This window comes from Spinacia oleracea, chromosome 3 (genome assembly GCF_020520425.1).
Source record: "Spinacia oleracea cultivar Varoflay chromosome 3, BTI_SOV_V1, whole genome shotgun sequence".
NCBI classification, from domain to species: domain Eukaryota; kingdom Viridiplantae; phylum Streptophyta; class Magnoliopsida; order Caryophyllales; family Amaranthaceae; genus Spinacia; species Spinacia oleracea.
The window spans coordinates 30,208,242-30,234,791 of NC_079489.1; the positions used below are offsets into that span (position 1 = coordinate 30,208,242).

Below are 26,550 nucleotides of genomic sequence, written 5' to 3' on the forward strand. Positions count from 1 at the left end.
TAATAAACGATTTATCTAGTATTAATAAGAAACAAAATATCAAACAATAAAGTATGCCAATGTCCTTAATGGTCATTTTACTTATTAAACAACTAACCACTAATAACTAATTTACGAAACACTTTTACTCAAACAGTTAATTCAACCAGCTAGTCAAACCAACTAATACAAACAACTAACAGCTAGTCAAAACCAGCTAACCGCTAACAACTCCTAACCAAACAGTGCTTTATGTGCAAAACGCCAATAGTAATGTAACTTCTGACTCCAAAATTCCGAGAAGCGACGAGATCTACAACATCCAGCCTATAGCATAAATAAGCAACATCAATAACAGAGAGAAATATTTGATAATGAAGACCAAATATTAACATAATACCTGTCTCAGCATTGCCAAAATGGAACACAAGGATGATGAAGAAGACCAAGAATACACACAACCCCACATATGAAGCATTTGCCAGATCATCTCACTTTCAGAATTTTCAATTACATCTCATGGCATGAAATGAAGATGTAGCAGATACACCACCAAACTGGTAATTGATAACTCGATGCCCAATGTTAGCACTTGTGCTTGCAATGTGCAAATCACTTCCAATTCCTATTTTCTTTTGTTGTACTCAACTACCTCATCATACGTATCAACCGTAAAACAGCTTTCTGCAAAGCATCTGAAAGGCACACACCATTAATGGGAAATTGATCATGAAACTATGTCAGACCTCAGACCATTTTGAGTTCATGGACTTCTGCTTTTGCTTGTTATGAAGAATAGCAAATTTGTGACACTGGATTGTCATAAACTCTCGAATTACTTTTTTGAGAACACTAGCAAGAATAAGCAACTTAGAATTGAGTAATAGAAAGCTAGAAGAAAGGGGAAATACAGAAAAAGCAACATATTTACCATGTGCAATCAACTAAGATATGTTAAAGTAGATGAAGAGATGATATCTATAAGTAAAAAACAATTCGCACCTAAGCTCATGCCAGAAAGCATCTGTCAATTCATGCAAAAATGGTCGTAACGGGGCAAGAAAGGCATCTTTATGATCAGCTGATGATGTTGAAAGGGCTTCAGTCTTCTTTTCAATGCTTGAAAGATACAATGACGTAGCCACGTGAACAATAATGGTTGGATCAGGGTCCTCAAGTATAGCTTGCAACTCCCTTTGGATCCATGGTTCTATCCTATGTAGTATACTTTCTCGACTCACTGACATGTTCTAAAATTCCAAAAGAAGAAAAGAAATCATATTTCCAATAACTTTTTCAGTTTTTTTAAGTACAAAAGATATTATTCTCATACCATGAAACATATTACCAGAGAATATGATATGACCGTAAGAACTGCCAGCACAAATGGTCTTTAAAAACTTGTACGCAAAAACTAGATTTCAAGTTTATATTCCTACATCTCAAGGAACTAACAGAAAATTTCAAACCAGTTTCCACATTAGTCAGGGAGTAAGCCTAGATTCTACTCATTCTAGCCCTAGCAGTCTAGCACTGATTTCATATTCCACCACACTATATACTTCTATGATTATATATCATATCAGGTAGTGTTCTCCCAAGCTTTGCCATACAAATATTAATCACCCAGGGAGCAAAGATGTCTAATTAGACAACACTTGCAAGTTAAATACCACATAGATTGATTATAGGGATGGAGTAAGCATTTCAGAGATATAACGGGAAGAGATAACTTACCAGCTTCTGAAGATTCCTGCCAGAAAACGGAACGGCTGATATACCATGCTTGTATATGCTGCCAAAATGAAGATAAGGGATAAGGAAATGATATGTATGGTCATGTATGCAAAATTCAAAACCAGATCATGCCAATATGAATTTAGGGTGACCTAGCATGAGCATGCACAGGGTCACCTAATACGTAGTACGATTTAGTACGAAAACGCAATACGAATACGGAATACGAGAGGTGATTGTATTACAAATACGTTTTGAGTAATTTTAAATACGATTTTCGACATAATAATACGATTTCATATAAATTGAAAGAAAAATGTATATAATTAAGTCAAATCAAAATTCAAAAGTCATATGTCATCCCAACCAAGATTGACTTAAAAAAAGATAAAATATAAAAATAAAATATATGAGTCCTAAAATAATGCCTTCTCGTAATTAGTAATGAAGGGGATAGTAAAGATTCCCTCTAAAAATAGAATATTTCCTCTTTACCATTGAAAGAAAAAGTTAAAAAAAACCAGCCTTTAGAAAAATACAGCTATACAGGAATACAGCTGTCTTCTTTTCAAAAACAAATTAATAAATATATACAGGCATACAGCTGTCTTCTTTTAGGCTAAACCTAATCTCCTGTCATTTTCTTTTCCTCTTTCTTTCTCCTCCTTCGTTCTTTTCACCTTCCGCCACTTTCCTCTTTATTTCTCCTCCCTCCATTTTCACGATGAAGCTTTAAAATCACAGAACAATGGCGATTCGGCGAAGAAGACTAGAAATCGATCAACTCGATTATTTGGTCGAATTAGACCGAATTCGTACTCGAATCAGTACGAATCGTTCTAAAACGGAGTACGGTGGTGACTCCACCGTATTATGTGACCCTGAGCATGCATGAGCCAGGGGTAATGTATGGCCACATACTTACTCTTGACCACGTGCTACACGACTTAAACATTCTCTTTCATCTTGTCTTAACTTATGTACAAATACAACTGTAAAAACATCTAAGAATGGTTGCAGTATGATTCATTAAAATACTTTTTCAAATTTCAGTAACATCATTAGAGGTATTTTGTATTCACTTCATATTTCATAGAGAAATTAAAGAATATTTTAAAGTTTTCCTCTAAACAATAAAACAAGAAAAAACCATCGCGGATCAAAAAATTTCATTATAAGTTCTTATAAAATACTCCCTCCATTCCTAAATGATCTTCCTATTTGGTATTTGGGGTGGAAAATAAGAAAATGGAATCTTGTAATGATTGGGTGTAAGAGTAATGATTGGGTGTAAGAGAAAATAATAAATAAATGAAGAAAAGTAATAAAGAAATGAAGGAGAGAGAAGATATTTTTATTAAAGTAATAAAAAATCATAAAAGTGGGATTGGGTGGATGAATGGGGAAATGTGAATGAATTAAATAAGGGATGGTGGGAAATTTATGGTAAAAAGTCATGTCCAAAAATAGAAACAGGAAGATCAAATAGGAACGACATTTATAGAAACAGGAAGATCAAAAAGGAATGGAGGGAGTATAATACAAGAAAAAGTACAAAATACAGGAGTAAAGGTTCCAAAGGTTACAGGATTTCACTAATTCAAAGAAGGAATCATTATACAAAAATCACAATTGGCATGAGCGCCGGGATGAGGCTCGTTTTCAGAGGAATTCACGACCACTACGAGCCATTGACATGGCTTAGGTGGAATCCCTTCATTCTCTCCTGGACTTTCTCAGAAACAAATTGAATTGAGCATCAATTGCATCATAAGGATCCCAACAACAAAGTTAACTTATATAACACCATTAACATTTCCTATGTTGAAGACTAGAGTGTAAAGTATACTCCCTCCACCCCTAAAGAAAAGGTCGCATTTGATTGACGGTCATTTGTCAGGACATTGAGTTGAAATACCACAAATATCCTTCTTTATGTAAGTTATTACATCTTGTCAGGTAGTCTTTCCTAGGTACTCTAAGAATCATATGAAAAATTCTTAAGTTTAACAAAACTAATTTTAGACAATGGACTATTGTTTTGGGACAATCCAAAATAGAAATATGGCCAGTTAGGAAAAAAGAATGTACTCATTATTACTAAATCCATTGTCCTAGTCTATACTAAACACTAAAAAGTGTTCCAAATGTGCCATGGGCACTCTCTCATGCAAAAGATTTATGTCCATGTCAATCCCTCAATTTATAACATAAACACTTTCACTACAAGGTATCAAACATGTGAGATGAACCGTGGTGTAAAAAAACTCGCCCGAGTTAACTAGGTTTTAGAGGCCGGCAATACGATATATCCCGTAAAGGTGTTTTGGAAAACGGCGAGATCTCGACCGGTTTAACCAATTCGAACCGATTTTGTCCGCATTAAACGTTATTAGCCTCACATCTACTCAATTTTCAGCCGAATTCCCCATGTTTCCGACGAAAAGAAATTAAAGGGGGAAAGGAAAGAAATGGAGAAACTCCATTGAAATCGAGTAGAGAACTCCATTTTCAGATCCGAAACAAGAGAGGAAAGAGAAGGAGGACAACAGAATTCATTTAATTATGTCAAGTGTACGGTTTTAGGGAGGGGGACTAGGGTAGGTGGTTAGTGGGGCTGGCATGGGGCTTCTCTTTTTAATTAAATACTTACCACCTACCAATGCCCCCCTAACCACCTACCGTTGCCCCCCTCTCAAAACATAAGATAGTTTTAAGTATTTAACAATACAATTTTTGTTAGATGATACATTCTGCTAATGGCTTGTAGTATCTAGTACAAGTTTATTGCTGGAGCTAAACAATGCTTGGTCACCGGAAAAAAAGAACAAGTTCAAGGCAAACACAAAGATTGTTAACAAGCTAAACAATCTTATCAAGGTAATTAATTAGGATATATCGACTTATATGTGAGGTTTATATTGTTTTCAAAAGAATACTTAAACCAATCATCTCAAAAATACTTTCATATTAGATTTAATGAGCATGGTAATGAGCATTTTGCACAAAAGTGTATTGTTAAATACTTAAAACTATCTAACAACCCTACAGGATTCTGGTTTTGAAGCCTTGCTAGTGTCTACCCACCAACCCTGTCTTTAATATTACAATCTCTCCTCTCAGAAAGGATAAAATCTGAATGTCAAAATTTAGCCAGAGATCTACTACACACCACCTCTGTTACTCTCTCAACTGCTCACTGCCACAATCATTCCAAACAAGTGTCTTCTTATGTATAATGTTTCTCACTCTCACCAACACTTACTTCATCATACTGCTTTTAGTATTGCTGTCTTACATAAATGATCAATCACCTGATAGAGGATTTCCAAACACCAGAACACCACCTACATGGCTACAATTGCTTTAGTATAATTGGGAATTGATAACTTTAGAGAAAACGGAATGCAAATACACCGAGTCACATATTATTTTCAATATCAGCACAGCTAAACATATTACTTTGTCCCCGTTTTTGGTATTCCTTGTTGTCTCCGGCTCATACTAGTCTATCAACGTTTTTGGTATTCCTTGTCGTCTCTGCCCTCTCCCTCTCCCCCCCCCCCCCCCCCCCCACTCTATCTCTCTCCCTAAGGAACAACTTTCATGTCAACCTCAACATGACATTCTCCTCTCTTCCTCTCTCACCTCAATTCAACATCTTAAAGCTTCCACTGAAGTTGAGAGATTAACTTCTCATCCCCCTCCCTGCTTAACTCTGTCCCAACTAGTCACGGTCATTTTTCTTTTTCCTCATCAACTGTTTATTACTTAAAATAATTGAAGCTTTGACCTGAAACTGAAAATGAAAATTCTCATGTGACAAGAATAACATCGAATTCTAGCAGGACTCCTAACTGTCTAAGTCCTACAGTAAGCTTTCTCTCTCCATTGGTCGTTCAATGTTTATTGCTGATCCAATGTTCAAATGACAAATACAATTGGTTAAAAATTAATTAGATAACATAATAAACTGAAGCCCTTTGGATGTATCTAGCTTTAATTATGATCTTTAATGGTTAAAACGTCATGTTTTATGAAATTTCAAATTGAATTTCTTCCTGGTATTTGTTAAGAACTGGACACTATTGCTTAACAAAAATATACAACCCTTTTATTTTTAATTGAAGCAAATCAAACCTACACGTTTTGTAATTGTTCAATTTAATTATGAAGTAATATGTTTCAATCATTCTTAATCCGGATACTTCAAATCAACCAGAAAATTCAGTCTTTCACGGAGTATTCTTCTTCCACACAACTTTCTGTTTCATTTCAGCATCTCCCAACTCTTCGGTGACAAAAGTTAATCACCATCTTCCAAGTTTTAAACCAAGCTTTATTACATACATTACTCTGTAATAACCCCCTATTTCTCTCTCTTATGGTTTGAAGATGGTGATTTTCGCAATTTCTGAAGATGCCCATTCCTAAGTTGGTCAATTTATATTGCCTTAAAACACGTCATTTATGGAGGTTTTAGCAAATTGGTTTGTTTTTAATTAGTACCTTTTTTATCTTTTGTTCAATGTCGAAGTGAATTATGTCAATTTTGGACAAATTGCATATCAGAGCCTCAGAGGAGTATAAATAACGATTAAGGCCGCTTGTGGGGAGCTTCTTGTAATGTAGTAGTATTTGAGTTAGTTATTTCTTATTGGATAGCTGATGCTTCCATATCTAAAATAAATTACCTGATGAGGAAGACATGGAAGATAGCAGTACGTTTTGGAGAACGTTGAACGTGGACATCATGGTGCTTCTTGCAGTACTCTCTTGTATTTTTGCGAATTTATTTTCAATGTCAGTATAAAGAGTTGTAATTATTAATATTTTGTACTTCGTATACATGGTAGGGGATTTATAAGGATTGTATAGTGGTAAATTTGTGGTTGTTTTCCGGCGAAATTTAAAGTTATGCCTGCATACCAAGTTTTGTCATGATTGATTTGGCCGCAAAATATCACTATATCACTTGGATGTTGACAGCACTAATTACACTAGGTGTGGGCTCATAATTGCTTCAATTATAAGTAGATGGGTAAGTTTGCACATGACATAAGTCATGGGGCTAATTTGCTACAAAGGCCCATTTGAAAATTCCAAACTATGCCCTATGGAGATATCTTATTTATTTTGTGGAACTGCAAATTCTAGAATTTGATACTGTTCCCCAAACCGAGTTGTTGGGATAAAAGCTTTTTAATGGCAAAACCGTAAAACCCTTGTCGTACAAACAATAGAATTGTGCTTGCGGATTTCATTTTCCAAAACTGAATCAAGGTATTTAATTTAATTTTTTCAATCCGAAAGCAATTTTAGGTTCTTAAAAAACAAAAGCCCAGTCCCCTTATCACTTCTTAGTGTGAACTGTCTATCAAAGAATTGGTTCCTACTGTTAGCCAATTAAGATACATATTGATGCCCTACCAGATGAAAAGGACCAAATGATGAAGACTAAAAAAGCATTGAAGGTAGCATTATCCACGAAGAAACCATAAAACTAGCCACATTCTTGTAAGCACATTCTTCGGATCCTCATGCACTTATACAATAATATTTTTTCTCTTATCTACGGAAGAACATGAACCAAACAAGTGCATCCAAACACTCGCGAATGCCCCAAGGATAAAATCAATTAAAGTGGTAAATCAAATGCTGATGTTAAAAATCAAATCCTATGATAAGAAGGAAGACATATTTGAGAGGAAGCGGACGCAGCAGCTACATCAACCCCTTACATTCTGTTGTTGCCAGCCCACTGTTACCTAATTCCCTAGTGTGAGATCAGGCACGGGTTCGCAATTCGCTATCTAATTTGCTAAATTAAACCAAAAATGTACCATTTTCATGTTATAATTCGCTTTTTTGGTATGTGGTTCGGGGTGATTAAGGAATTAGGTAAATACCTGTCAAACAGGCCGGTTGGGTTGGGCTATTAAAAAATACTTTCGGGTTCGGGTTTACAAATGTTTGTTCAAGACCCGGGACTTTCGGGTTCGGGTTGACCTAACGAGTTGAGAGATTTTAAAACGTGTATTCTATTTTCATTAATATGGGTAATACATATACAAAAGATGCGCACAAATTAACAAATTTTCATACATAAGTTTATATTTACTCAACTTCAACCATAAAACGGGGTATAATTCAAATCAAAGTCATATTACAACCAATAACAACAACAAACAACGTGTTTAATTTGTTTAAAGTTCATCATAATCTCATTTATTACTATAAATACAACGATTTTCAATCAGTCGGGTAAATAAGGGGTTCGGTCGGGTTTTAACCCATTATTTTTTGAGTTGTTCGGGTTCGGATAAAATTGGGTTACGGGTCATAATATATTGTTTAAGACCTTCGGGTCGGGTCAATTTTTGACAGGTCTAGGTTACACTGTGTCAGCCCTTCCAGCCCTTTCCAGGTATGAAACAAAGATGCTTATTATAAAGAGTAAGCAGGCAAAGCTAGTTGTTTCATATAGGAAGTATTCATGAACGAAGAGGAGACGGTTAAATACACTTCTTCTAGGAGATTTCAATGATCACAGATGCATTAACAACATGATGATCCAAAATAATCACTACATTTACAGATTTAGTCCTAAATCCTAATCTTTTGTTTTGCTTCAAAATATAATCCCTCAAGACCTGTTGTTCAATATAAACTCCGTGTCTCAAACCTCCCTAGTCAGAGTACAATTTACTAAAATTGAAGAGTTCTAACATAAGTACAAAAAAAATGTAAAACAAAACTACCTGGCACGCCATTGAAGAATCCTTTCTGTGACAACCTCCGATGGAGCAGAGTCTACCAGACCAAACGACCGTCGCCGTGGAACCGGCCTGGACTGCCGATTCACTGCATGAATTTCATCTCTTCTCCTCCTAAGTAACCTGCAATTAACAAGTATGAAAAACCCATACAACCGTTACATTTTACACAAACACTTCACCCTACAATACATTCCTAAATAAACATACGGGCATAAGAAACAATTAGTGACAACACTGAGGTGTTCTTTCTTTCTAAAATCTCTCTGGTGCTCAATAAGAAAAACCCTTATCTTGTACCTGGCGTCATGGCAGGAGCTCGAAGATACGAAGAATTGATATGTCGAATGACAATGGAATTGATTATCTATGCTCTGTCTTCTCGGTCAAAGAATGTGAAGAACACGTCAATGGCGCAAGAAGGAGCAATGAACCCAGAAAACCCAGACATTGAAAAGTTTCTAGAGGAGGACATACTATCACCTAGAACCTCTATCGAAGATTTGCAACAACAATCTAGGGTGAAAAGAACTTTTGGAGAATGGATGAACTACATTCATGGAAATTCAAAAAATGGTCATACCCAGATGCAGGAAGGTATCAATTAGATCAAATAAATCGTTATTTAGCTGTTCTATTTGAGAAGGAAGTGGTAAATTCTGTTGAGTGGGTTAAAATTGATCTTGGGGACATTAAATAGGAGGTTGATTACTGGAATTCCTCTATTATTTGCTATGTGTGTGGTGCTAATCCACCCATTACTGTCCTAGAAGGCTATGTGAGAAGAATTTGGAAACTATTGGGGGTTGACAAAGTTTCTTTAATTTCTCATGGGGTTTTCCTGGTGAGATTGACAACAATGGAAAATCGGGATAAGATTCTGGCTGCACAGAGAGCATTTTTTGATAGTAAACCTGTTTTTCTAAAGGCATGGGAACCTGACATGAACTTAGGGATGTAGGATAATAGAGTGGTACCAATTTGGGTTCAACTATGGAATCTAGACCACAAATATTGGGGAGATAAAGCTTTGACTAAGATTGGTTGCAAAATTGGGAAGTTCTTGAAGGTTGATCAGACCACACAAAAGAGAGAGAAGTTGCAGTTTGTCAGAGTCTTAGTTGAAGTAAATGTTTCACAAGAGTTTCCAGAATTAATTCAGTTCATAAACGAGAGAGAAATGAAAATGGAAATAAAGGTGAAATATGATTGGAAGCCAACCCTTTGTGAAGCCTGTAAGATGGTAGGTCAAACGAGAGAGAAATAAAAATGGAAATAAAGGTGAAATATGATTGGAAGCCTACCTTTTGTGAAGCCTGTAAGATGGAGGTCATGATACAAAGGATTGCAGAATCAAGCAAGCTAAGATAGGCAAGAAAAATTGGGTGCCAAAGGCGGGCAGCCTGTTGCTAGTAAGAAATTACCAGCTCCTATTCAACATATGGGGAAGGAAAACTATGACCACACCGATGAGACTGATGATGAGACTGAAGATGGTGGTGAAACGAAGGCCTGAGCAACACAGGTGAGCAATTCTTTTCAAGCTTTGGAATTGAAGTTTGGAGAAATGGAATGTGGGGAAATGGAGATTCATATTGGAGAGGTGGGAGTTCCCTCTGGACATTATGGATAAGATTCTTGTCTGGAATGTTCGAGGAGTAAACAAAACGAGTAAGCAAAATGTTGTGAAGAAGTTTTTCGAAACCTGTACATGTGGTTTGGTTGGACTCCTCGAGACTAAGGTTAAGAGTCCTAACTTAGGAGGTCTTTACCTTAATATGTTTGATGGATGGTGTTTCACATCCAATATTTCTTTTCATCTTAGAGGAAGAATTGTGTTAGCTTGGAAACCTTCCTCTTTCGAGATTACCATCAATTTTTGTTCTAGTCAAATTACCCACTTTCAAGTGTTTCCTGTGAAACGTGGCTCCTGCTTTGAGTGTTCTATGGTTTATGCTTTCAATACTGGTACAGAAAGAGAAAGTTTATGGCGTGATTTGAGAAGAATTGCTAGCACAGTTAAGGGTCCATGGATGCTCATGGGGGACTTTAATTGTGTTTTAAATACCGATGAAAGGGTTGGATCACCTGTGAGAAGTCAAGAAATAAGAGATTTCAGAGACGGCACTTCTAATTGTAAGATACAAGATGTCAAGTTCAGTGGGAATTTTTATACCTGGAATAATAAACAAGAAGGTAATAAAAGGGTGTTTTAAAAAATTGACAGTCTTAGCTAATGAAGATTGGCTTGATCAGTTCCCTAATGCCGAAGCCTGTTTTATGAATGAAGGAGACGTTGACCACTGCCCTGCTGTCCACTGCCTGTCCTTACAGTGTATCCTTTATGGAAGGGGAAAACCCTTTTAGGTACTTCAACATGTGGAGTCAAACTCCTTCCTTTGAAGGTTTGGTCAAAGAACCCAGGAGAAATAATACTCTTGGGACAAAAATGTTTCAAGTTGTGCAGAAGCTCAAGGTTTTAAATAAAGAAGGATTCCATGATATTGAGGTGCAGGCCCATCAAGCAACGGTGTAGATGAATGAGTGTCACAATGCTTTTCATTTGTAATCCAAAGATAGGTTGGCCCTCCACGGCATGGCAGTTGATAACCTCTGCCTTCTGTGTAGGACAGCCGCTGAAACCCATGAGCACTTATACTTTGACTGCATTTACAGTAGAAAATGCAACGAACAGTTTAAGGCAAGCTGGTACAGCATCAACGCAGCTATTGAAGCTAGCAGAAGATTGAAAGTTCCAAAGTTCAAAAGAAGAAGTCACATAGTATGTACCCTGGCACTGATCTACCAAATTTGGCGAGTCAGGAACGATTCTTTATGGATTCAGGCTGTATATCCAAAAGGAATTAGTACTGCTGACAGAGAATGGTTTGAGAGTCTAAATTGTAAGTAGTACTTAGTATGTTTCTGGGTAGGTGCTACCTAGGTAGTTTTGTTTTCAAAAGTTGACTGTTTCTTGCTCAGAGTTTTCTTCCTAAAAGATTTCTAGCATCAGTCTACTTTTGAGATGTAACAGTTTTGGTTTGTTTCTGATATATCATTACTCTTGCTTATCAAACAAAAAAAACATACGGGCATAACCAAATTTACCATAATATACATACAAATAGAAAATCCAAAAAATAAGCAAGAAATACATAAATAGACTAGAAATTGAAAATATAATTAGGTAAAGAATTTATAATAATATGGGAAAACATACCTTTGGACCACCGCGGCATGGCGGCGTTGGGGGCGAGGAGGATCAGGAGAACGGCGGAGGGAGAGAGGGAGCAGGCGGTGGTTGTGGAAAGAAGAGGATGAAGGAGATGAGGGGGAGAGGTAGGAGTCGAAGTGGGAGTTGCAAAGAGGGCAGTTCCGTTTGTAGTTAGACCAACGGAGGAGGCAGCGGAGGCAGTAGGCGTGGAAACAGGCTGTGATGACGGCGGGGCGGTGGCCGGAGATTAGAGAAAGACAGATAGGGCAGGTTTTGCCTTTAATTGATGAGGATATACTGTTTGTTTTCGATTGCTTGTTGTTGGGGCAGTTTGATGGTGGCCGTCTCATCGAAGAAGAGTGTTTCTCCATTGCCTAATGTTTTCCCGAATGATCGCATCCACTTTAGTTTAGAACTACTCCCTCCGTCTAGAATTGTCAAAAACATACCCAATCCAAGAACCCGACCTGACCAATCCGATCCCATAATCAATCGTGATCCGAAATAGTGTTTGAAATTCGAAACCCGTAACCAGATCGTATCCGATCCGACAAAATTGATAATCGATTTGGAACCGATATTGTATGATCTGAACCTGACACCCGATCGAAAGATGACCGATAACAAAACTGACCCGACCTGATAATTATTTGAACCCCATTTGACACCCGACCCGACAATTATATGAACCCGATATGATTAACCTGTCACAACTTGTTAGTGACCCGACCTGTTGATAACTTGATGTGTCATTCGCCAGCCTAAATAGTAACTCCAAACCTCAATTCGACCCGTTTCATTTTTTTTATTTACACCAAATTAACAATATTATGTCCTTAGGTTTACAAAGTAACAAGGAAGTTTTTCGAGCTCTGCCCTTCTTTTCACCACAACTAACTACCCCCTCAGTCCAATCGTAGCCCTTTTCCCAAAAGGTGAAACCGTCGCTCCCAAGGCCCCTAACGCTCGACCACTCAAGCTGTGGAGGAGGACATTTGTAGCATGTGCAATAAAAAAAACTTAAGTTTGATTTTTATTTTATCTGGTCCTACCCATTAGAAAAAACGTATTGTTCTTTTACCAAGATTTCATTCACATAAACCAGACATCTCAATTTAATTTCCATATATCTTCACCTTTTACACCATAATGTTTACTATAATGTAATTTAACCTATTAACGTTGCGCATTAAAGACCGTAGTAAGAACAAGAAAGAAATGAGGAATTGATGAAGTATCAAGTTTCTTATGTAGCATTAGCATAAGTAATAACTTGTGAACTTTAATAAACTTAAGAAAGATATCATGCAGGCGCAACACGGTCGCTTACACGGATACAACTCCACATCCGGTAAGTTCAATGATCGATGAACAATACATTATAAATGACCTATATACCATAATATGTGTGTACTTATCTAAGTCTTCATTTTCTCCCCTCAGGCAAATAAAGGTTTCCATTTTCGATACGAATTTATTGGAATTAATTCGACATTAGATAGTGTTTGGATAAAATCATTCATTTGAAATGAGTCATTTCAAATCTGTAATTCAAATACTGAAATTCAATTCCAAATACTTCGTACTATGTTTGGGAAAAATTAGGAATTCCAAATTGATCATTTCAAATTATGGGATTCCAATCTCATATTTGAATAACCGTTTATTTCTTGTATAATTCAATTCAACAACAACAAAAATCCTTGCCGGAAAAAAAAAACCAACAAAAAAATCAATTAATTTATACTGATACATCACCGATTTGTTCTCCCTTAAGCACGGATCGGATATCCATATCCAAAAATTGTGAAATTTGATATTTGTATCTGATCCAAAAAGTTTTGGATATCCAATATCCGATACCCGAAAATTTTTGGATCGGGTAGCACGGATATCGGTATCCAATTTCTTAATGTTTATTTTTAACTTTGTTTTCAATCAATTTCTAACTTTCACTCGTAATCTCACCGTTCACTATCCAAAATAAAGAAATAAAGTTCCTTATTATGAAATGGAGATCTGTAATTCATGAACACATAAATTCTTACTTTGTATAAAGAACAAGTACAAGAACTAAAATTTTCGAAAAATGTATGTTACTTGACGAGTTCGAACAAACCAACTTATTGTACCCAATTTTCTAAATCTAACAATCTAATCTACAATACCTATATGCAACTCGTGTTGTTCTCGTTTCTTGTAAATAACACTACACCCAATTAAAACTCCAACTATCATTGTCGTTTAGCCAAAACTTCCGCCTTCCTTTCTAGAGATGGGGAAGAGATATCATCTAATGTTTGTTCTTTAATTTGCGAGCGGTAATGAAGTAATGACTCAAAGTAATTGAGATTTCTAGCTTTATTTTAGAGGAGAGAAAGAGAAGCTTAATCAAATTTAGAGAGAGGTATTGGTTTGATTGAAGAGAGAAAGAGAGGTCGGTAGAGTGGTAGGAAGGTTGAGGGAGACGGAGAAACTTAGGGTAAATATAAACGAAGTATCATTTATACAAACTACGGAGTGTGTAAAAAGAAAAGTAAACATAAAGTTAAACAAGCTCCTCGTACTGCTCATTTTTAATGTGTTACGGAGCATATACTTCATAAATTATTCACATTGTAAAACTTAAAAATAAATTCCAATAGATTTTTTTTATTTCAGATATTTTTCGGTTATCGGATAACCGAAATAATGAAAATCAATATCCAAATAGGTATTTGATATTTGGACTTTTCAGATCGGATATCCGATCCGAATTCAATTTTCGGATGGGGTATCCAAAAGATCGGATCATATACGAATCAGATTATCGGATATTCGGATATTCATATAGTTTTGCTCAGCCTGCTTACTTCGACATACACATTGATTTGCTTGATTTTGATGATTATTGATACATAAACCCAGAAAAGCAAAGTTTCTTAGGTAGTGTTTGGATACCATCAATTGATTTCAAATGCTTCATTTCAATTCTAGAAATTCAAATTCCAACTTTCAAATGCAAATTATCTGTTTGGCAAATATGAGAACTTCAATTCCAGTATTTGTGTTCTCCATTCGAATTAAAAGATCTAATTGACTAATTCACTTTAATTTACTGAAATTAAATTTCTTTTTCCTTTAATTTACCATAACTTATGGCCTTCAACACCTAAAAATTTCCCAAACCAAAAATCAAACAAATGATTGCTTCTCCTTCCTCCAGCTTCCTTCCATGGTTGAACCTTCAATCTGATTTCTGTTTGCAAGGTGGTGGTCAAATTTCTTCCTTGCTTTCCTCTACCCTCCTTGCTCAAGCAGCGACCACTACCATTGTGGCCTTTTGGCGGCTTCTGTCCCCCATCTTTGCCCAGGTTCTCGGCCACGGGCCACCTCCCTCGCGGCAATAACGACGATGCGAAAAAGTTGCGATAACAGTTAGGGTGATAGTGGAAAGATAATGAGTGGTGGAGGAAAGATAATTGATAGAGGTTGAGAGGAGGAGAGTGTTGATTGAGATCTGGCAGTTCATCAATGGAAGATGAGGAGAGAGAAAGTGAAGAATGGAAGAAGAAGAATAAGAATAAGAAAGGACGACCTTGAGCAGTGTTGAGAAAATAAAGGATTTCAAATGACCAGTAGTTTTGTTGGATTTCAAATTCCTTACCTAGGCCTTATTTTTTGAAAGGCTGGGATTTGGCCCAAATCCAAATCCAAGTTCCATGTACTCCCAAACATGGTAATTGGGTCATGTAATCCAGTTGTAATAGTTTGAGTTTTGTAAGCCTTAACACTTGACAAAGTGGTCAAGTGTGGCGGTGATACCTCCGATTTAGGTGTAAGCTTCCGCAATTTTTGTAAAGTATATTATATTTCTATTTATTTCTAGTTAGTATATCGGGGGTGTTACAAAATGGTATCAAGAGCCTAACCGCTCTTTGGGATTGACGCAGGGATCTTCATATCTCAGCGTTTGAGTTGTCTAAGAATAAAATGCCTAATTAAGAGTTAAGTCAAAAAGTTATAGGACAAGTCGCTTAATTGAAGAGACTATCTCTTTCTACGTGTTAGCTATATGATTCTTGTAATGAGTCTATATGACTAGTTTTGAGTTCGAGGACGAACTCCTTTTTTTTAAGGGGGATAGTATGTAATATCCCTAATATTTTATGTCGCAAAAGTTTAAGTTTGTTATAATTTTTTTTTCTTTGTTTTTAAAAAAAAAAATCTTTAGCATTTGAAACTAAAGTAACAAAGTTTTGCTAAATTAAGTTTCGGGACAATATTTCTTTTAAGAAGGGTAGATTGTAATACCTTGTATTTTAACTTTAAGTTTCGGGACGAAACTTCTTTTAAGGAGGGTAGATTGTAATACTCTGTATTTTTTTTAACTTTAAGTTTCGGGAAGAAACTTCTTTTAAGGGGGATAGATTGTAATAATCTGTATTTTTTTAAACTTTAAGTTTCGGGACGAAACTTCTTTTAAGGGGGATAGATTGTAATACTATATAATTTCGTAACTTTAAGTTTCGGGACGAAACTTCTTTTAAGGGGGATAGATTGTAATACGCCAATATTTTAAGATTTTGTAAAATATAAATTGTAGCAAAATAAAGTTATAATACTTATTAAATGATTTTTCCTAGTTTAGTTTTAATAAGATTCTTTTTACAAGAATTATACCCATTAACCCTAAATATTTATTTTGCCGTCATGTTTACTTTTGGTTTCTTCCGCCTTCTTGTCTCCAGTATTCTTCTTGGAAACTTTGAGAAATCAAGTTTGATCTTTGTTCCCAATATCACATTATGTTATTCATATAAAACCCAATATTCCTCTTTATCAAATCAATTTGGTTTTCTATGGTTAATCATCTCAATTCCTTCGTGCTTTTGTCAGGACCATATTTAGTTATTTCTTGTCAAAATTTATAATCCACTGGTATCTGATCAGTCGCGCTAGTTATCGTATGGTGATGTATTGTGATATTGGTATTATCATATCGGAAGGTAATCACTCTTATTCTTATAACAAGTTTTTAATTCGTGTTAATATAGCAATATTGGTTTATCTTAATCATATATTAAAATCAGTCTTATGTATGAATCGTGTAAGTAATAACTTTGTAATTTGAATCAGTATCTTTGCTATATTGTATTTACATATGTGTTAAAGTGTTATACTTCTTAGACCATTATATATGGAAGTTTTATATACATATATGTGTGAGTGAAGTGCTTGCTTTGTCTTGTATCATGGATATTGGTACGGTAAAAGTACTATATTTAGTTTATAATAATTGTCATTGTTGCTTCTGGAAGTCAAGTATAAGGTTTAGAGGTATGATTTGGATATTATTATCCTTATCAAGAATCAGTGTAATTATTATTATATTGAGGTTTGATCGTACTGTAAGGAATTAAGGGCTATTAGTTATATTCTCTTGGATGAGTAGAAGAGTATAATCATAGTTGTTTCGTAATAATATTTTGGGATCTTGCGCCCTTCTTGAGAAGCATATAGTGTTGACCTATAATGAGTTTTGATCATATTATGAGGTTGTCAGATCACTGTTGAGAATGATTGTTATATTTTTGGTTTGAGGCTCGACGTTATAACCTTAGTCCTTGGCTTGCTGGTAATGACCTTGGCATGCTGGTAATGAGAAGATAACCATTAGTAGAGGAGCAAGATACAATCTTTATTATTTTCTTAATATCTCCAATATGGGATTTGGTCCAAAAGTGGCCTTGACTCAGAGAGTCTTTCTAGTAGCTATTGAGAGTTTCAAGTTTTTATACTTGTTGCTTTATTTATTCGAATTACCCATGTCCAAGGCTAAGTAAAGAACAGCGAGCAAGGCACATATATATTGGTTTAAGAAAAGTTACTAGAGGAAGGATCATATTATTATATTTGAGTTTCAATTGATCTAAGAGGAGATCTATAGTGTTTATAGAGTAGGGAGTTAGTTTTATCTTTGGGATCACATTTGAAATGTAGTTTCATACTACATTGTTTACATCAGCCTTTATTACTCTATATTATTATGTCTTTGTTTGTAACAGGTGATTACTCAGCTTTTTGCTGACGTGTGTGTTTATTTGCTATGTGTGTTTGTGACCATGTCTTTTTCTTATGGTGGCCCTGCGATGATCCTTTTGGAATTTGTCCTCTATGGTGAACAGTCAAGATTAACTGGAGCAGATTGGTCGTGAAAGATTGCAGTTCAAGCTGAAGGAGCTCAAGGGTTATCGTTTAGTCTTTTATGACAGTTTATTATTTTCAGTTGTGAATAGATCACCTAGTAATCCAGTTGTAATAGTTTGAGTTTTGTAAGCCTTAACGCTTGACAAAGTGGTCAAGTGTGGCGGTGATACCTCCGATTTAGGTGTAAGCTTCCGCAATTTTTGTAAAGTATATTATATTTCTTATTTATTTCTAGTTAGTATATCGGGGGTGTTACAGGTCAAATCCGTGATTTCAAATGAAATCCATATTTCCAAACAGAGCATTAAGTGATTCATTTACCCAAACAATTGACAAAATTCATGCAATTGTCAAGGGGCTAAACCTGAATTCCTATTGCAGCCATGGATGAACTCTCATTTGAAGAACATGAGAGAGAAAACTGGAGAAATTAACAGAAAAATATGGCAGAGACTATCCCGACGATCGTGAGATTAGAGGCCGCTCTTCTGAAGGTGGATGGGGTGGCTATGGAGGTGGTCGTCGAACAAGGCGGTGGTGGAGCTAGTTGTTGCGAAGTGATGGTTGGTCCCGAGAGAAAAGAGCGGTGGAAGAGCGCAGTGGAGGAGCGATGGTTGATCGCAAGAGAAGAAAGAGCGGTGAAGGAGAGGTGGTTGATCGCAAGAGAAGAAAGAGCGGTGGAAGAGGCGGTTGTTGGTGTGGGAGAGGAGAGAGAAAATGGTTTGTTATGAAATATGGGCAAGAAGGAGAAAGACATGTAAGAGCAGTGAGACATCAAGTGGAATTTGAAATGATAACATTTCACACGTATTTCAAATCTTAAAAATAGACTTATCTTTATAAGGGTTGTACCCCAAATACCCCAAATCCAATTCCAAATGTTTCCAAACAAGTGAATTGGGCCAAAATCATAATTTCAAATTAACTCTAGGTTTCCAAACAGGCCATTACTTAATTTCAAAACACCAACCAACATCTAGATTGATGAAGAATTACAACTTGTAAGCAATTGCAGTCAATCATACCAGATACTTTAATTTAATGTGCACGCACAAGGAACACATAAGATTTGTGCGGTAAATAAACTTAATGTCACCTGATAACCCATAAATATGAATTAATCAACAAAGACAGTGACAGTAAATTACCTGCAGAAATTGCAGCAACATTTTAATAGTGACTCTAAATATAAGAAAACGCACAGTTCATACCACATGATGTACATACAATGAGAAGGATAAACATTGTGAAAGTTAATTCATCTCCTAACGACTGAAATCATACAGTTCAACTCGCCAAATATCAGGTGTCCGCGAGCAAATCACTTGGAAGTCGATTTTGCAGACGGCTTCTTAGAAAATTAGAGAGTTTTGCTGTTGCAGCTCGTCCACTCTTGAGACAATAGAAATAGTCCTCAACTGCAAGATAAAATTATAGATCAAATAAAATCACAAGCGGTGTAGATGAAGGTACCAAGTATATTCACATAGCAACAAACATAAAATCAAATATACCACAAAACATACAAAAATACCTAGGAATTCTAGATTTTATACCATCCAGCATATCCATACATTTAGTTAAGATCCTATCATCCTAATCTTTCATGTTTCAGCAATAGAACTATACAAAGACAATCAGACTAAAAAAATTACAAAGCTAACATAACTACAAGGAAAGTTTATATTACATTTATCCAATGCTAAAAAAAGAAATACTCCGTAGAATAAAGAGATCCAAATTTAGGAAGACAATAGCTTTAAACCCGATCTGAGAGCTTAGAAGGTACAAATAAAATCCTCAGGTCATGCATCCTATCTCAGGATGTAGTCCGTCCATCACTCGTGGAACTTGATTCCAGGAGAGGGTGCTATGGAACTTCCCACTTGACCAATCCAAGCTTGGTAAAAAAAACAAAAGAATTCTAGACTTTAATGTGCAACTCATCTTATTTTTATCTATACACGAGTAAAATGCTTTCATAATTTCGTTTTTGATAGTATTTTTTACTAACACATAGTAATAGAATCAAGGTCAAAGTTTATACCAAAAGTCCAATGTAGCTAATAACTCCAAAATGCATGGAACCCTATAGTAAGCGATTTGCTCTTAGTTAAACAACTAGACAACGGAAATTATTCTGAATGAAAAACCACACAGGTGATTGTTCACATATAACCAAGCCCAATCATGTCCATTCGAAAAGTAGCGACGAAATTGCATTGATGAAAGGAAAATTGTGGCGGCACAGCCAATCATGTCCATTTCAAAGTTCATTGTGTCTCACGTTTCCAAGACTTACAGGCTATTCAACACCTCAATTTAAAAGGAAATATCTACCTACTCCATGATGCTTATAATAACAATTAACAAGCAATACAGTTAGTTCACTGAGACGCAAATTGATATGTGTATGTGTGCATGTAAATGGCTGTGACACAAAGAGAGAGGCCAATGCCACGTACCTGACATTGCTCCATGAGTAACAGATGTGATAATTCCATGCTCCATTGGCTCGGCATTTGTAGGGACTGAAACTTGAACTGATAGCACAGAATTTGGGAACACCAAATACACAAATGCCTTCATTTTCTGCCAGCAGACAAATATACTTAGACAGTTAGATGTAGATGTTTCCTTCATGATTTTGCAACAAAAATCCCCTCTCTTCTCCTCTTCGCGTCCCAGAAAGAAGAATAATAACAAATACAAAGAAGTAGATACACTCTAGATTGGGGAGTAGGCGGGCCCCAAAGGGCTAAGCAGCTGTGGTCTAACTCTAATTCTGGAAAAAAAAATCTTTAATTTTTCCTTCATCCATTTTTTAACTTTTAACATATTGAGAAGTATTCAACATTTAACATTTATCATTTATCATTAGCCTGAGGAGCACCTAGGCAGTGAACCGTGGGGCGATAAGGGGTGAAGGGCCTTTATTTTCTTAGGTGAGGAGATTTCAAAGAGGTGCACTGAGGTGCAATGAAGCGCATGCAATGAGGCGCACATCAGCTACTCAATTCTGCAGAATTTTTTTAATGACTTAAGCAAGGGAGTCAGACAGTCAGTTACCTGCTCTTCTTGTTTTGTAGGATCCAATATAACACATCCTGTTTCAGCCAAGCAGCAGCATATTGCAACTGAACAACAGAAAATGATAGTAATGTTACAACAAAAATAAAATAGTACAAAGAACTATGATATCTGAACATAATAACACGTCTTGACGTTTAAAACACCTCTATAAAGTAGCTCGACGCTTTAACAAAAATACCAAGTTACTACCAGATGTTTCCATCTAGACAAGACTTCAAAACTTGAAATATTCCGAACAATTTTTCCAACTGAGGGAGAAGAAAAATAGCATACCAGCAAGATGCTTCAGAGATATTCCAGCATCAACAAGTGCAGCACAAGCAGCATTAATTGCACAAGGAAGAAGCTGGTGCAGCTTCAGTCAAGGAAATTTTCATGAAACAGGACCTAGCAATTGGATCTTGATTTACGGACTAAAGCAAGCTAGGTATTTAACCAAAATCAAGTTCAAAGGGTTACTTTACTCAAGTTCTCTCTCAGCATTGGCCTGATGGCCTCTCAGCAGACAGGGAGTTTGGGAGAAAACCGAGAAAAGAATAATCATAGTTAAAGACAGAAGAATAACAAAGTTGACGAAAAGCTTAGACTATCAATTTGTACAACAAGAGACTACGTATGTAGATTAACAACAGGATACAGCACCATCATCGTTGACAACCTGCAAATAAACACACAAAATAAATTTACAACAGCTTTTTCTCAAATGTTGCACCAGGGCAGGGGAGTGGGGATGTGAGAGGAGTTGCATTGAAATGCTGGGTGCAGACGGCGGCTTGTTATAAAAGAGAAGTCCAGTTTGAGAAACCAGTACATATATTGCTAGCTCCATCAAATACAATAGGATAAATCCTGAACTCTTCAAATTTTCTTATTTTCTAGAACATTGGTGAGAGGTATGAGAAGTGGAGGTAGTTTAGATGAGGTTTCAGCTTCAAATAGAGTAGGGGTAATCAACATTAAATTAACAAACATGAGAAGGGGTAATCAGAACATCACAAAATAAATGTAATGAACTGTATCAGTTACTTCTATCACTTTTTAAATTGAGCAACTGCACCTGATATACTAAATAACATATAACAAGGCGTTTACACGCAAAGAGATTTCATCATTAAGATTGCCCTGCCTAGCATCCACGAATACACGCCAAAAATAAAAGCGAAACAGGCTTAAGGGAGTGAGAGCAACAATTATAATCCCCATAAACTAATTCAAAAACTCCAAATGTTTAACCAACAGTGTTAAGTCCCTGAGTGTCACAATGATTGTCCTCCTTTGTGTCATTAATGTTAGATATATCCTATTTTCTTGATCTGTTTGGTTAAGAAATGCATATTCATCCAATCATCTTTCATCATTCTTCTTATCCTAACATGCTACTAACTCATTAATTGTAATTACTATTTCTGTAAAGTTCATTGGAAAAATCATTATGCGATGGAAAGAGTAAAAGAGTATTTCTCTTTGAAAAATTTAGAACCAGCATCAATTCCAAAACTTCACCAAGTACTCTTTAGAGAAAATCCACAAATAGACTAGGACTTAAACAATTATAGCAACTAGCAAGATCTCCCCTATAACAGATACAACTTCCCTTGAAAAGTTAACCAACCAGAAGTACTAAATGCTTTTTCCTCTGGAAATTTGATAAAGTTGTTATGTATTAGCCCAGAACATGAAAAATATTTTCACAAACAGGAAATAGTGAAACGACTTTCCAGGGGTGAAGTAGAGACCAAGGAATTTGTCAAAATCTTTTTTACTGCTCTTATTCTAGGAACTTGAAAGTATAACAATAATGTATCTGAAGGTTTGTTGGTGTCATATACTTGCAAGATCCATGGGGACTTTAATAATGAAGACACTTTCGTTGGCCGAAAACATTTTATGTCAGAATGCATATTTAACACCCCACACCCTTCCTGGATAAAATCCATCCATGTTGCCCCTCTGCCACTTATTGAAATGTAAAACTGGACCTTGTTATTTTATCTTAACAAAAAGAATTTTAAAAAAAAAATTGGAATCTGCAAAGAAACTGGCATCAGTTACCTTGAATTTTTCAACAATACTTACCTGAAATTCAGAGATCAAGTGTAAAGCATCATATGCCTTCTGCAGATGCCAAATATTTATAGGATGTTCACCAAAAAAATTTAAAAAAAAATTAGAAGACAAAGAAAAATATGCAAGAAAGCATTTTTTACGACTATTCCTAAATTTCTTTCTCTATGCAACTTAAGAAGGCTCCTCGTATATTATCACCCTCCCTCCTTTTGGATGGAGAAGATAGTTGACTATAGCTATGAGGAAGACATTTTATAACAACAAAGAAAAAAGTCTGTCGTTCAAGCTATTTAATGCAAACATGTATATTCAGATTATACAAGGTATTCAAATTACAACTCTGAAGGATCAACGGGCTGAGTAGAAAATGTAATCACTACAACCACAAGAGAAAATGTACAGGAAAATCTTAGCATAAGTTAGCGATAACCAATTAAAATTAAGGAGGAATTACTTACTTATTTACCAAAAAAAATAAAAGCAGAGGGCGGTCAAGAATAAAAATGGAACATAGCATTCAGAAAAACAGGGCTAATAGTTCAATTTCTTTTCAACATGCGCCCTACCAAAACAGCTAAAACACTTGGTAAAGCGAACAAGATCACAAAAGCCAGAATCAGTGCAACAAAATATCACTCTAAATCAGGCAAACAGTCGTACATCAGTCAAAGCAATATCAGATTCTAGGAGTAGCAAGAACGGAATCAATTTGAGCCCAAAAGAGTTTGTGTAAAGTATTTACATCAATAATGGCATCCAGAACCAACGCAAACAAGTAGACACTAAAACCATACCTGGATAATTACTGAGGTGGTTGTATTTGGATTGATAGTCAATATACAGATGCTTTGTAATGTTCTCTTCAATATCATCTCATACTCCCTCTCCAATTTCCCTAATTAATAAATAGTTGTTAGATGACTGAATCGGTGAATCCTGATATCAAGATTCAAGACTAAGGAGAATCAGTAGATCAATTTGAAGATGTGTGTTCATGAATATCAACAAGAACAAACTATGAAATATTCATTGGAAATCAGATAAGATTTCTACATTATAAAAAATAAAATAAAAATATCCTCCTACACATAGGATTATCCTAAATAAAAATCATGTACGAATAAATCATAACCCTTATAACCACAATTTTGGAAGCATAGCACATATTCAGATGTTTTACTTCCCTAGGTATTCTTCAATAGTTAAATTTTGCAAAAGGGTTGAAAGTATTAATTAGTACAGACTGCAAAAAAAAAATCACGAACGTTGATGCAATGATGCATATGCTCACGGATTTCATGTCTGCATAGTCCACACTAACTGACTAACATTAGCTAATCAGATTATTCAAGATGGAAAACATAACAGGGAGAGCATGGATGTATTGCACGACTAAGCTAACCTTACCAATTTGTCCAGTTTTGGGCTTCCAAATAACTTCAATTGAAGCCTTCTCCGGATTTTCGGTTTTCTTAGTCCCAGCCTTTGGTCCGAAAACTGCAGCTAACACTTTGGTATCCCCTATAAAAAAAAACAGAAATGCAATATTAACATCACAACAAGATGATTACACAAAATGATTGGTGAACCCACCTTCATAAGTTTTCATCCATAACTGCGGTTCACAAAATTTTCAAGTTCTAGTCCCTAACTGCGGAATTACAAAAATTTCCCCGATGCAACCACATCAAAAAGCATCATCCAGAATATAATAACTCAGGCAACCTGGAGAACCATTGCAATATCCAGACTCAGCGATTTGTCTACTTTACAAAGCGAAAACCATGTCCAGCACTTCGAATTCATGTGGGGGCTTAAATATTGATCCTTTCTACACAATAGAAAATCCAAAAGGGAAAATACGTACTCTTGGAAAACAACCTTGTATTCACATAGCAAGTACGATGCACGAGCTCAAGCAATATTAATTGCGAGTAAAGAACAGTTACAATGGACACAAATTCAAAAAAAAAATGGAGGAAACATTACTTTGAAAGTAAAACCCAACAAAATAAGCTCAGCCATCAAAAGCAATATTAATTGCAAGTAATGAAAAGGTTCTTTCATAATCAAAGACTTGGTCTGGAAATCTGGAATTAGTCACATTACACTATCAACCTAACTATTATGAAGGAGTGACGTAAAATAGCTCATTAACCCAACAACGTCAATCAAAAAATTAATCAAAAACAGAAAACCAGACTCAAATAACCAAATATAAAATGAAGAAACTACCTTGGGACCAACTAGCAGAGCCGTGAGCACGATTAAGGACACTTCTAGAACAAGCCAAAGGTCTCAACATTGTTGCCGTACGCCCATCCTCCCTATCAACCTCCATTTTATTGTCTTTTCTCACTTTTTTCTTCTTCGATTTCCGACACTTCTGCTAATTTGCCTTTGATTCTACCAAATTTCTAGCAAGATGATAATCGAAAGATTGATGATGCGAATTGGAATGGTAGTATTCAACGAAATCAAGAGTTAGTTGCAGAGCTTTAGTGGAGGAGAGAGATTGCGGAGTTACTGATTAAGGGTTTTAGCTAGGGTTTATAGTGTGTTTCCAACCGGTTGGATTTGGGACAACTTTCAGAACGGCAGAAATAGAGGCCAGACGGGCGAATGGCGGCACCGCTTTACCCGCTTTTTGTTGGATCACCCGATTTCGGGTCTATCCATCTATCTATATCTATCTATATTCTATATATAATATACTAAAAGAGAGGAAATCAATGTGGTGATGACAAGTGTCACTCATTGATTTGCCTCTTTATTTAATTAAAAAAATTAATTAATTTCTTTTTAGGGAATTAGAATATTTTATTAAGGAAGTGTATTCTTTATTTTGATTACAAATCCTAAAGATTCTGTTGATAATATACATTCTAAAAATATTTTCCGGCAAACAAATCAATTATACGGAATATATATTTCAGTTCATTATCATATTGCGAAATATGTTTTAGCTTATAGTTCAATATCATATTACGAAGTATGTTTTCAACGTACGGTTTATGAAATTATTCTCTACAATTTAAAGAAACAATTCTCAAACTCTTCCCAATGTAAGACCACCACCCAAACAATTGCAAATCGATCTATAAAATGGAGTACTACCTAATAAAATTGTATCCTATCATGTATATTTTTCTTAAAAAATATATCACGAATATTTTATTATGGAATACAATTCTATGCAATATCTTTATACACAATAACATCATTGACAACATTACTAACATATATACATACTTATTTAATCCATTATACAATTATATTTACATTCTCACGTCTTTATAGAATGGAACTGAATATCTATACATGTGTTTAAAACAAGAATTATAAACAAGCATCATATAATTGTTACTAATAATATGTACTCCGTATTGCATAGTAATTTCTTAGAGGGAATAATTTATGTAAGAGTACACAAGATATGAATCTTAAACTTTAATTGTTTTTATATTTGATAAAATGTACTACTATAGAAAAACA

General features: G+C 35.5%; 2 protein-coding genes, 1 long non-coding RNA gene and 1 other non-coding gene across 7 annotated transcripts; 1 reads left to right on the plus strand and 3 right to left on the minus strand.

Moving 5' to 3' along the window:
• LOC110788805 (uncharacterized) lies at window positions 1–12,114 on the minus strand. 2 transcript variants are annotated; one of them, XM_021993442.2, is made up of 6 exons: window positions 11,713–12,114; window positions 8,478–8,615; window positions 1,717–1,774; window positions 982–1,229; window positions 380–674; window positions 1–292 (listed from the first exon to the last, which is right to left on the minus strand). In XM_021993442.2, exons 1-5 carry the CDS (start codon window positions 12,075–12,077, stop codon window positions 605–607), a joined length of 879 nt encoding a protein of 292 aa, XP_021849134.1. In that variant the 5' UTR covers window positions 12,078–12,114; the 3' UTR covers window positions 1–292; window positions 380–604. The 2 variants fall into 2 exon arrangements, with proteins under 2 accessions (XP_021849134.1, XP_021849133.1); XM_021993441.2 differs by having other exon boundaries at window positions 1–306.
• Window positions 12,115–16,371: 4,257 nt separating this feature from the next.
• On the plus strand, window positions 16,372–18,136 carry LOC130470273 (uncharacterized). The gene is made up of 2 exons (XR_008930270.1): window positions 16,372–16,694; window positions 17,874–18,136. It is a non-coding gene; the product is annotated as an uncharacterized lncRNA (long non-coding RNA).
• Window positions 18,137–18,951: 815 nt separating this feature from the next.
• Window positions 18,952–25,724, minus strand: LOC110788804 (exosome complex exonuclease RRP46 homolog). 3 transcript variants are annotated; one of them, XM_056840038.1, is made up of 9 exons: window positions 25,291–25,704; window positions 24,463–24,576; window positions 23,850–23,950; window positions 23,065–23,103; window positions 21,626–21,760; window positions 21,262–21,334; window positions 20,965–21,032; window positions 20,361–20,487; window positions 18,952–19,313 (listed from the first exon to the last, which is right to left on the minus strand). In XM_056840038.1, exons 1-9 carry the CDS (start codon window positions 25,394–25,396, stop codon window positions 19,198–19,200), a joined length of 879 nt encoding a protein of 292 aa, XP_056696016.1. In that variant the 5' UTR covers window positions 25,397–25,704; the 3' UTR covers window positions 18,952–19,197. The 3 variants fall into 3 exon arrangements, with proteins under 3 accessions (XP_056696016.1, XP_021849131.1, XP_021849132.1); XM_021993439.2 differs by having other exon boundaries at window positions 21,626–21,646; window positions 25,291–25,701; XM_021993440.2 differs by lacking the exon at window positions 23,065–23,103 and having other exon boundaries at window positions 21,626–21,646; window positions 25,291–25,724.
• Window positions 23,029–23,091, minus strand: LOC130471207 (small nucleolar RNA snoR101). The gene has a single exon (XR_008931868.1). It is a non-coding gene; the product is annotated as a small nucleolar RNA snoR101 (small nucleolar RNA).
• Window positions 25,725–26,550: the final 826 nt, after the last annotated feature.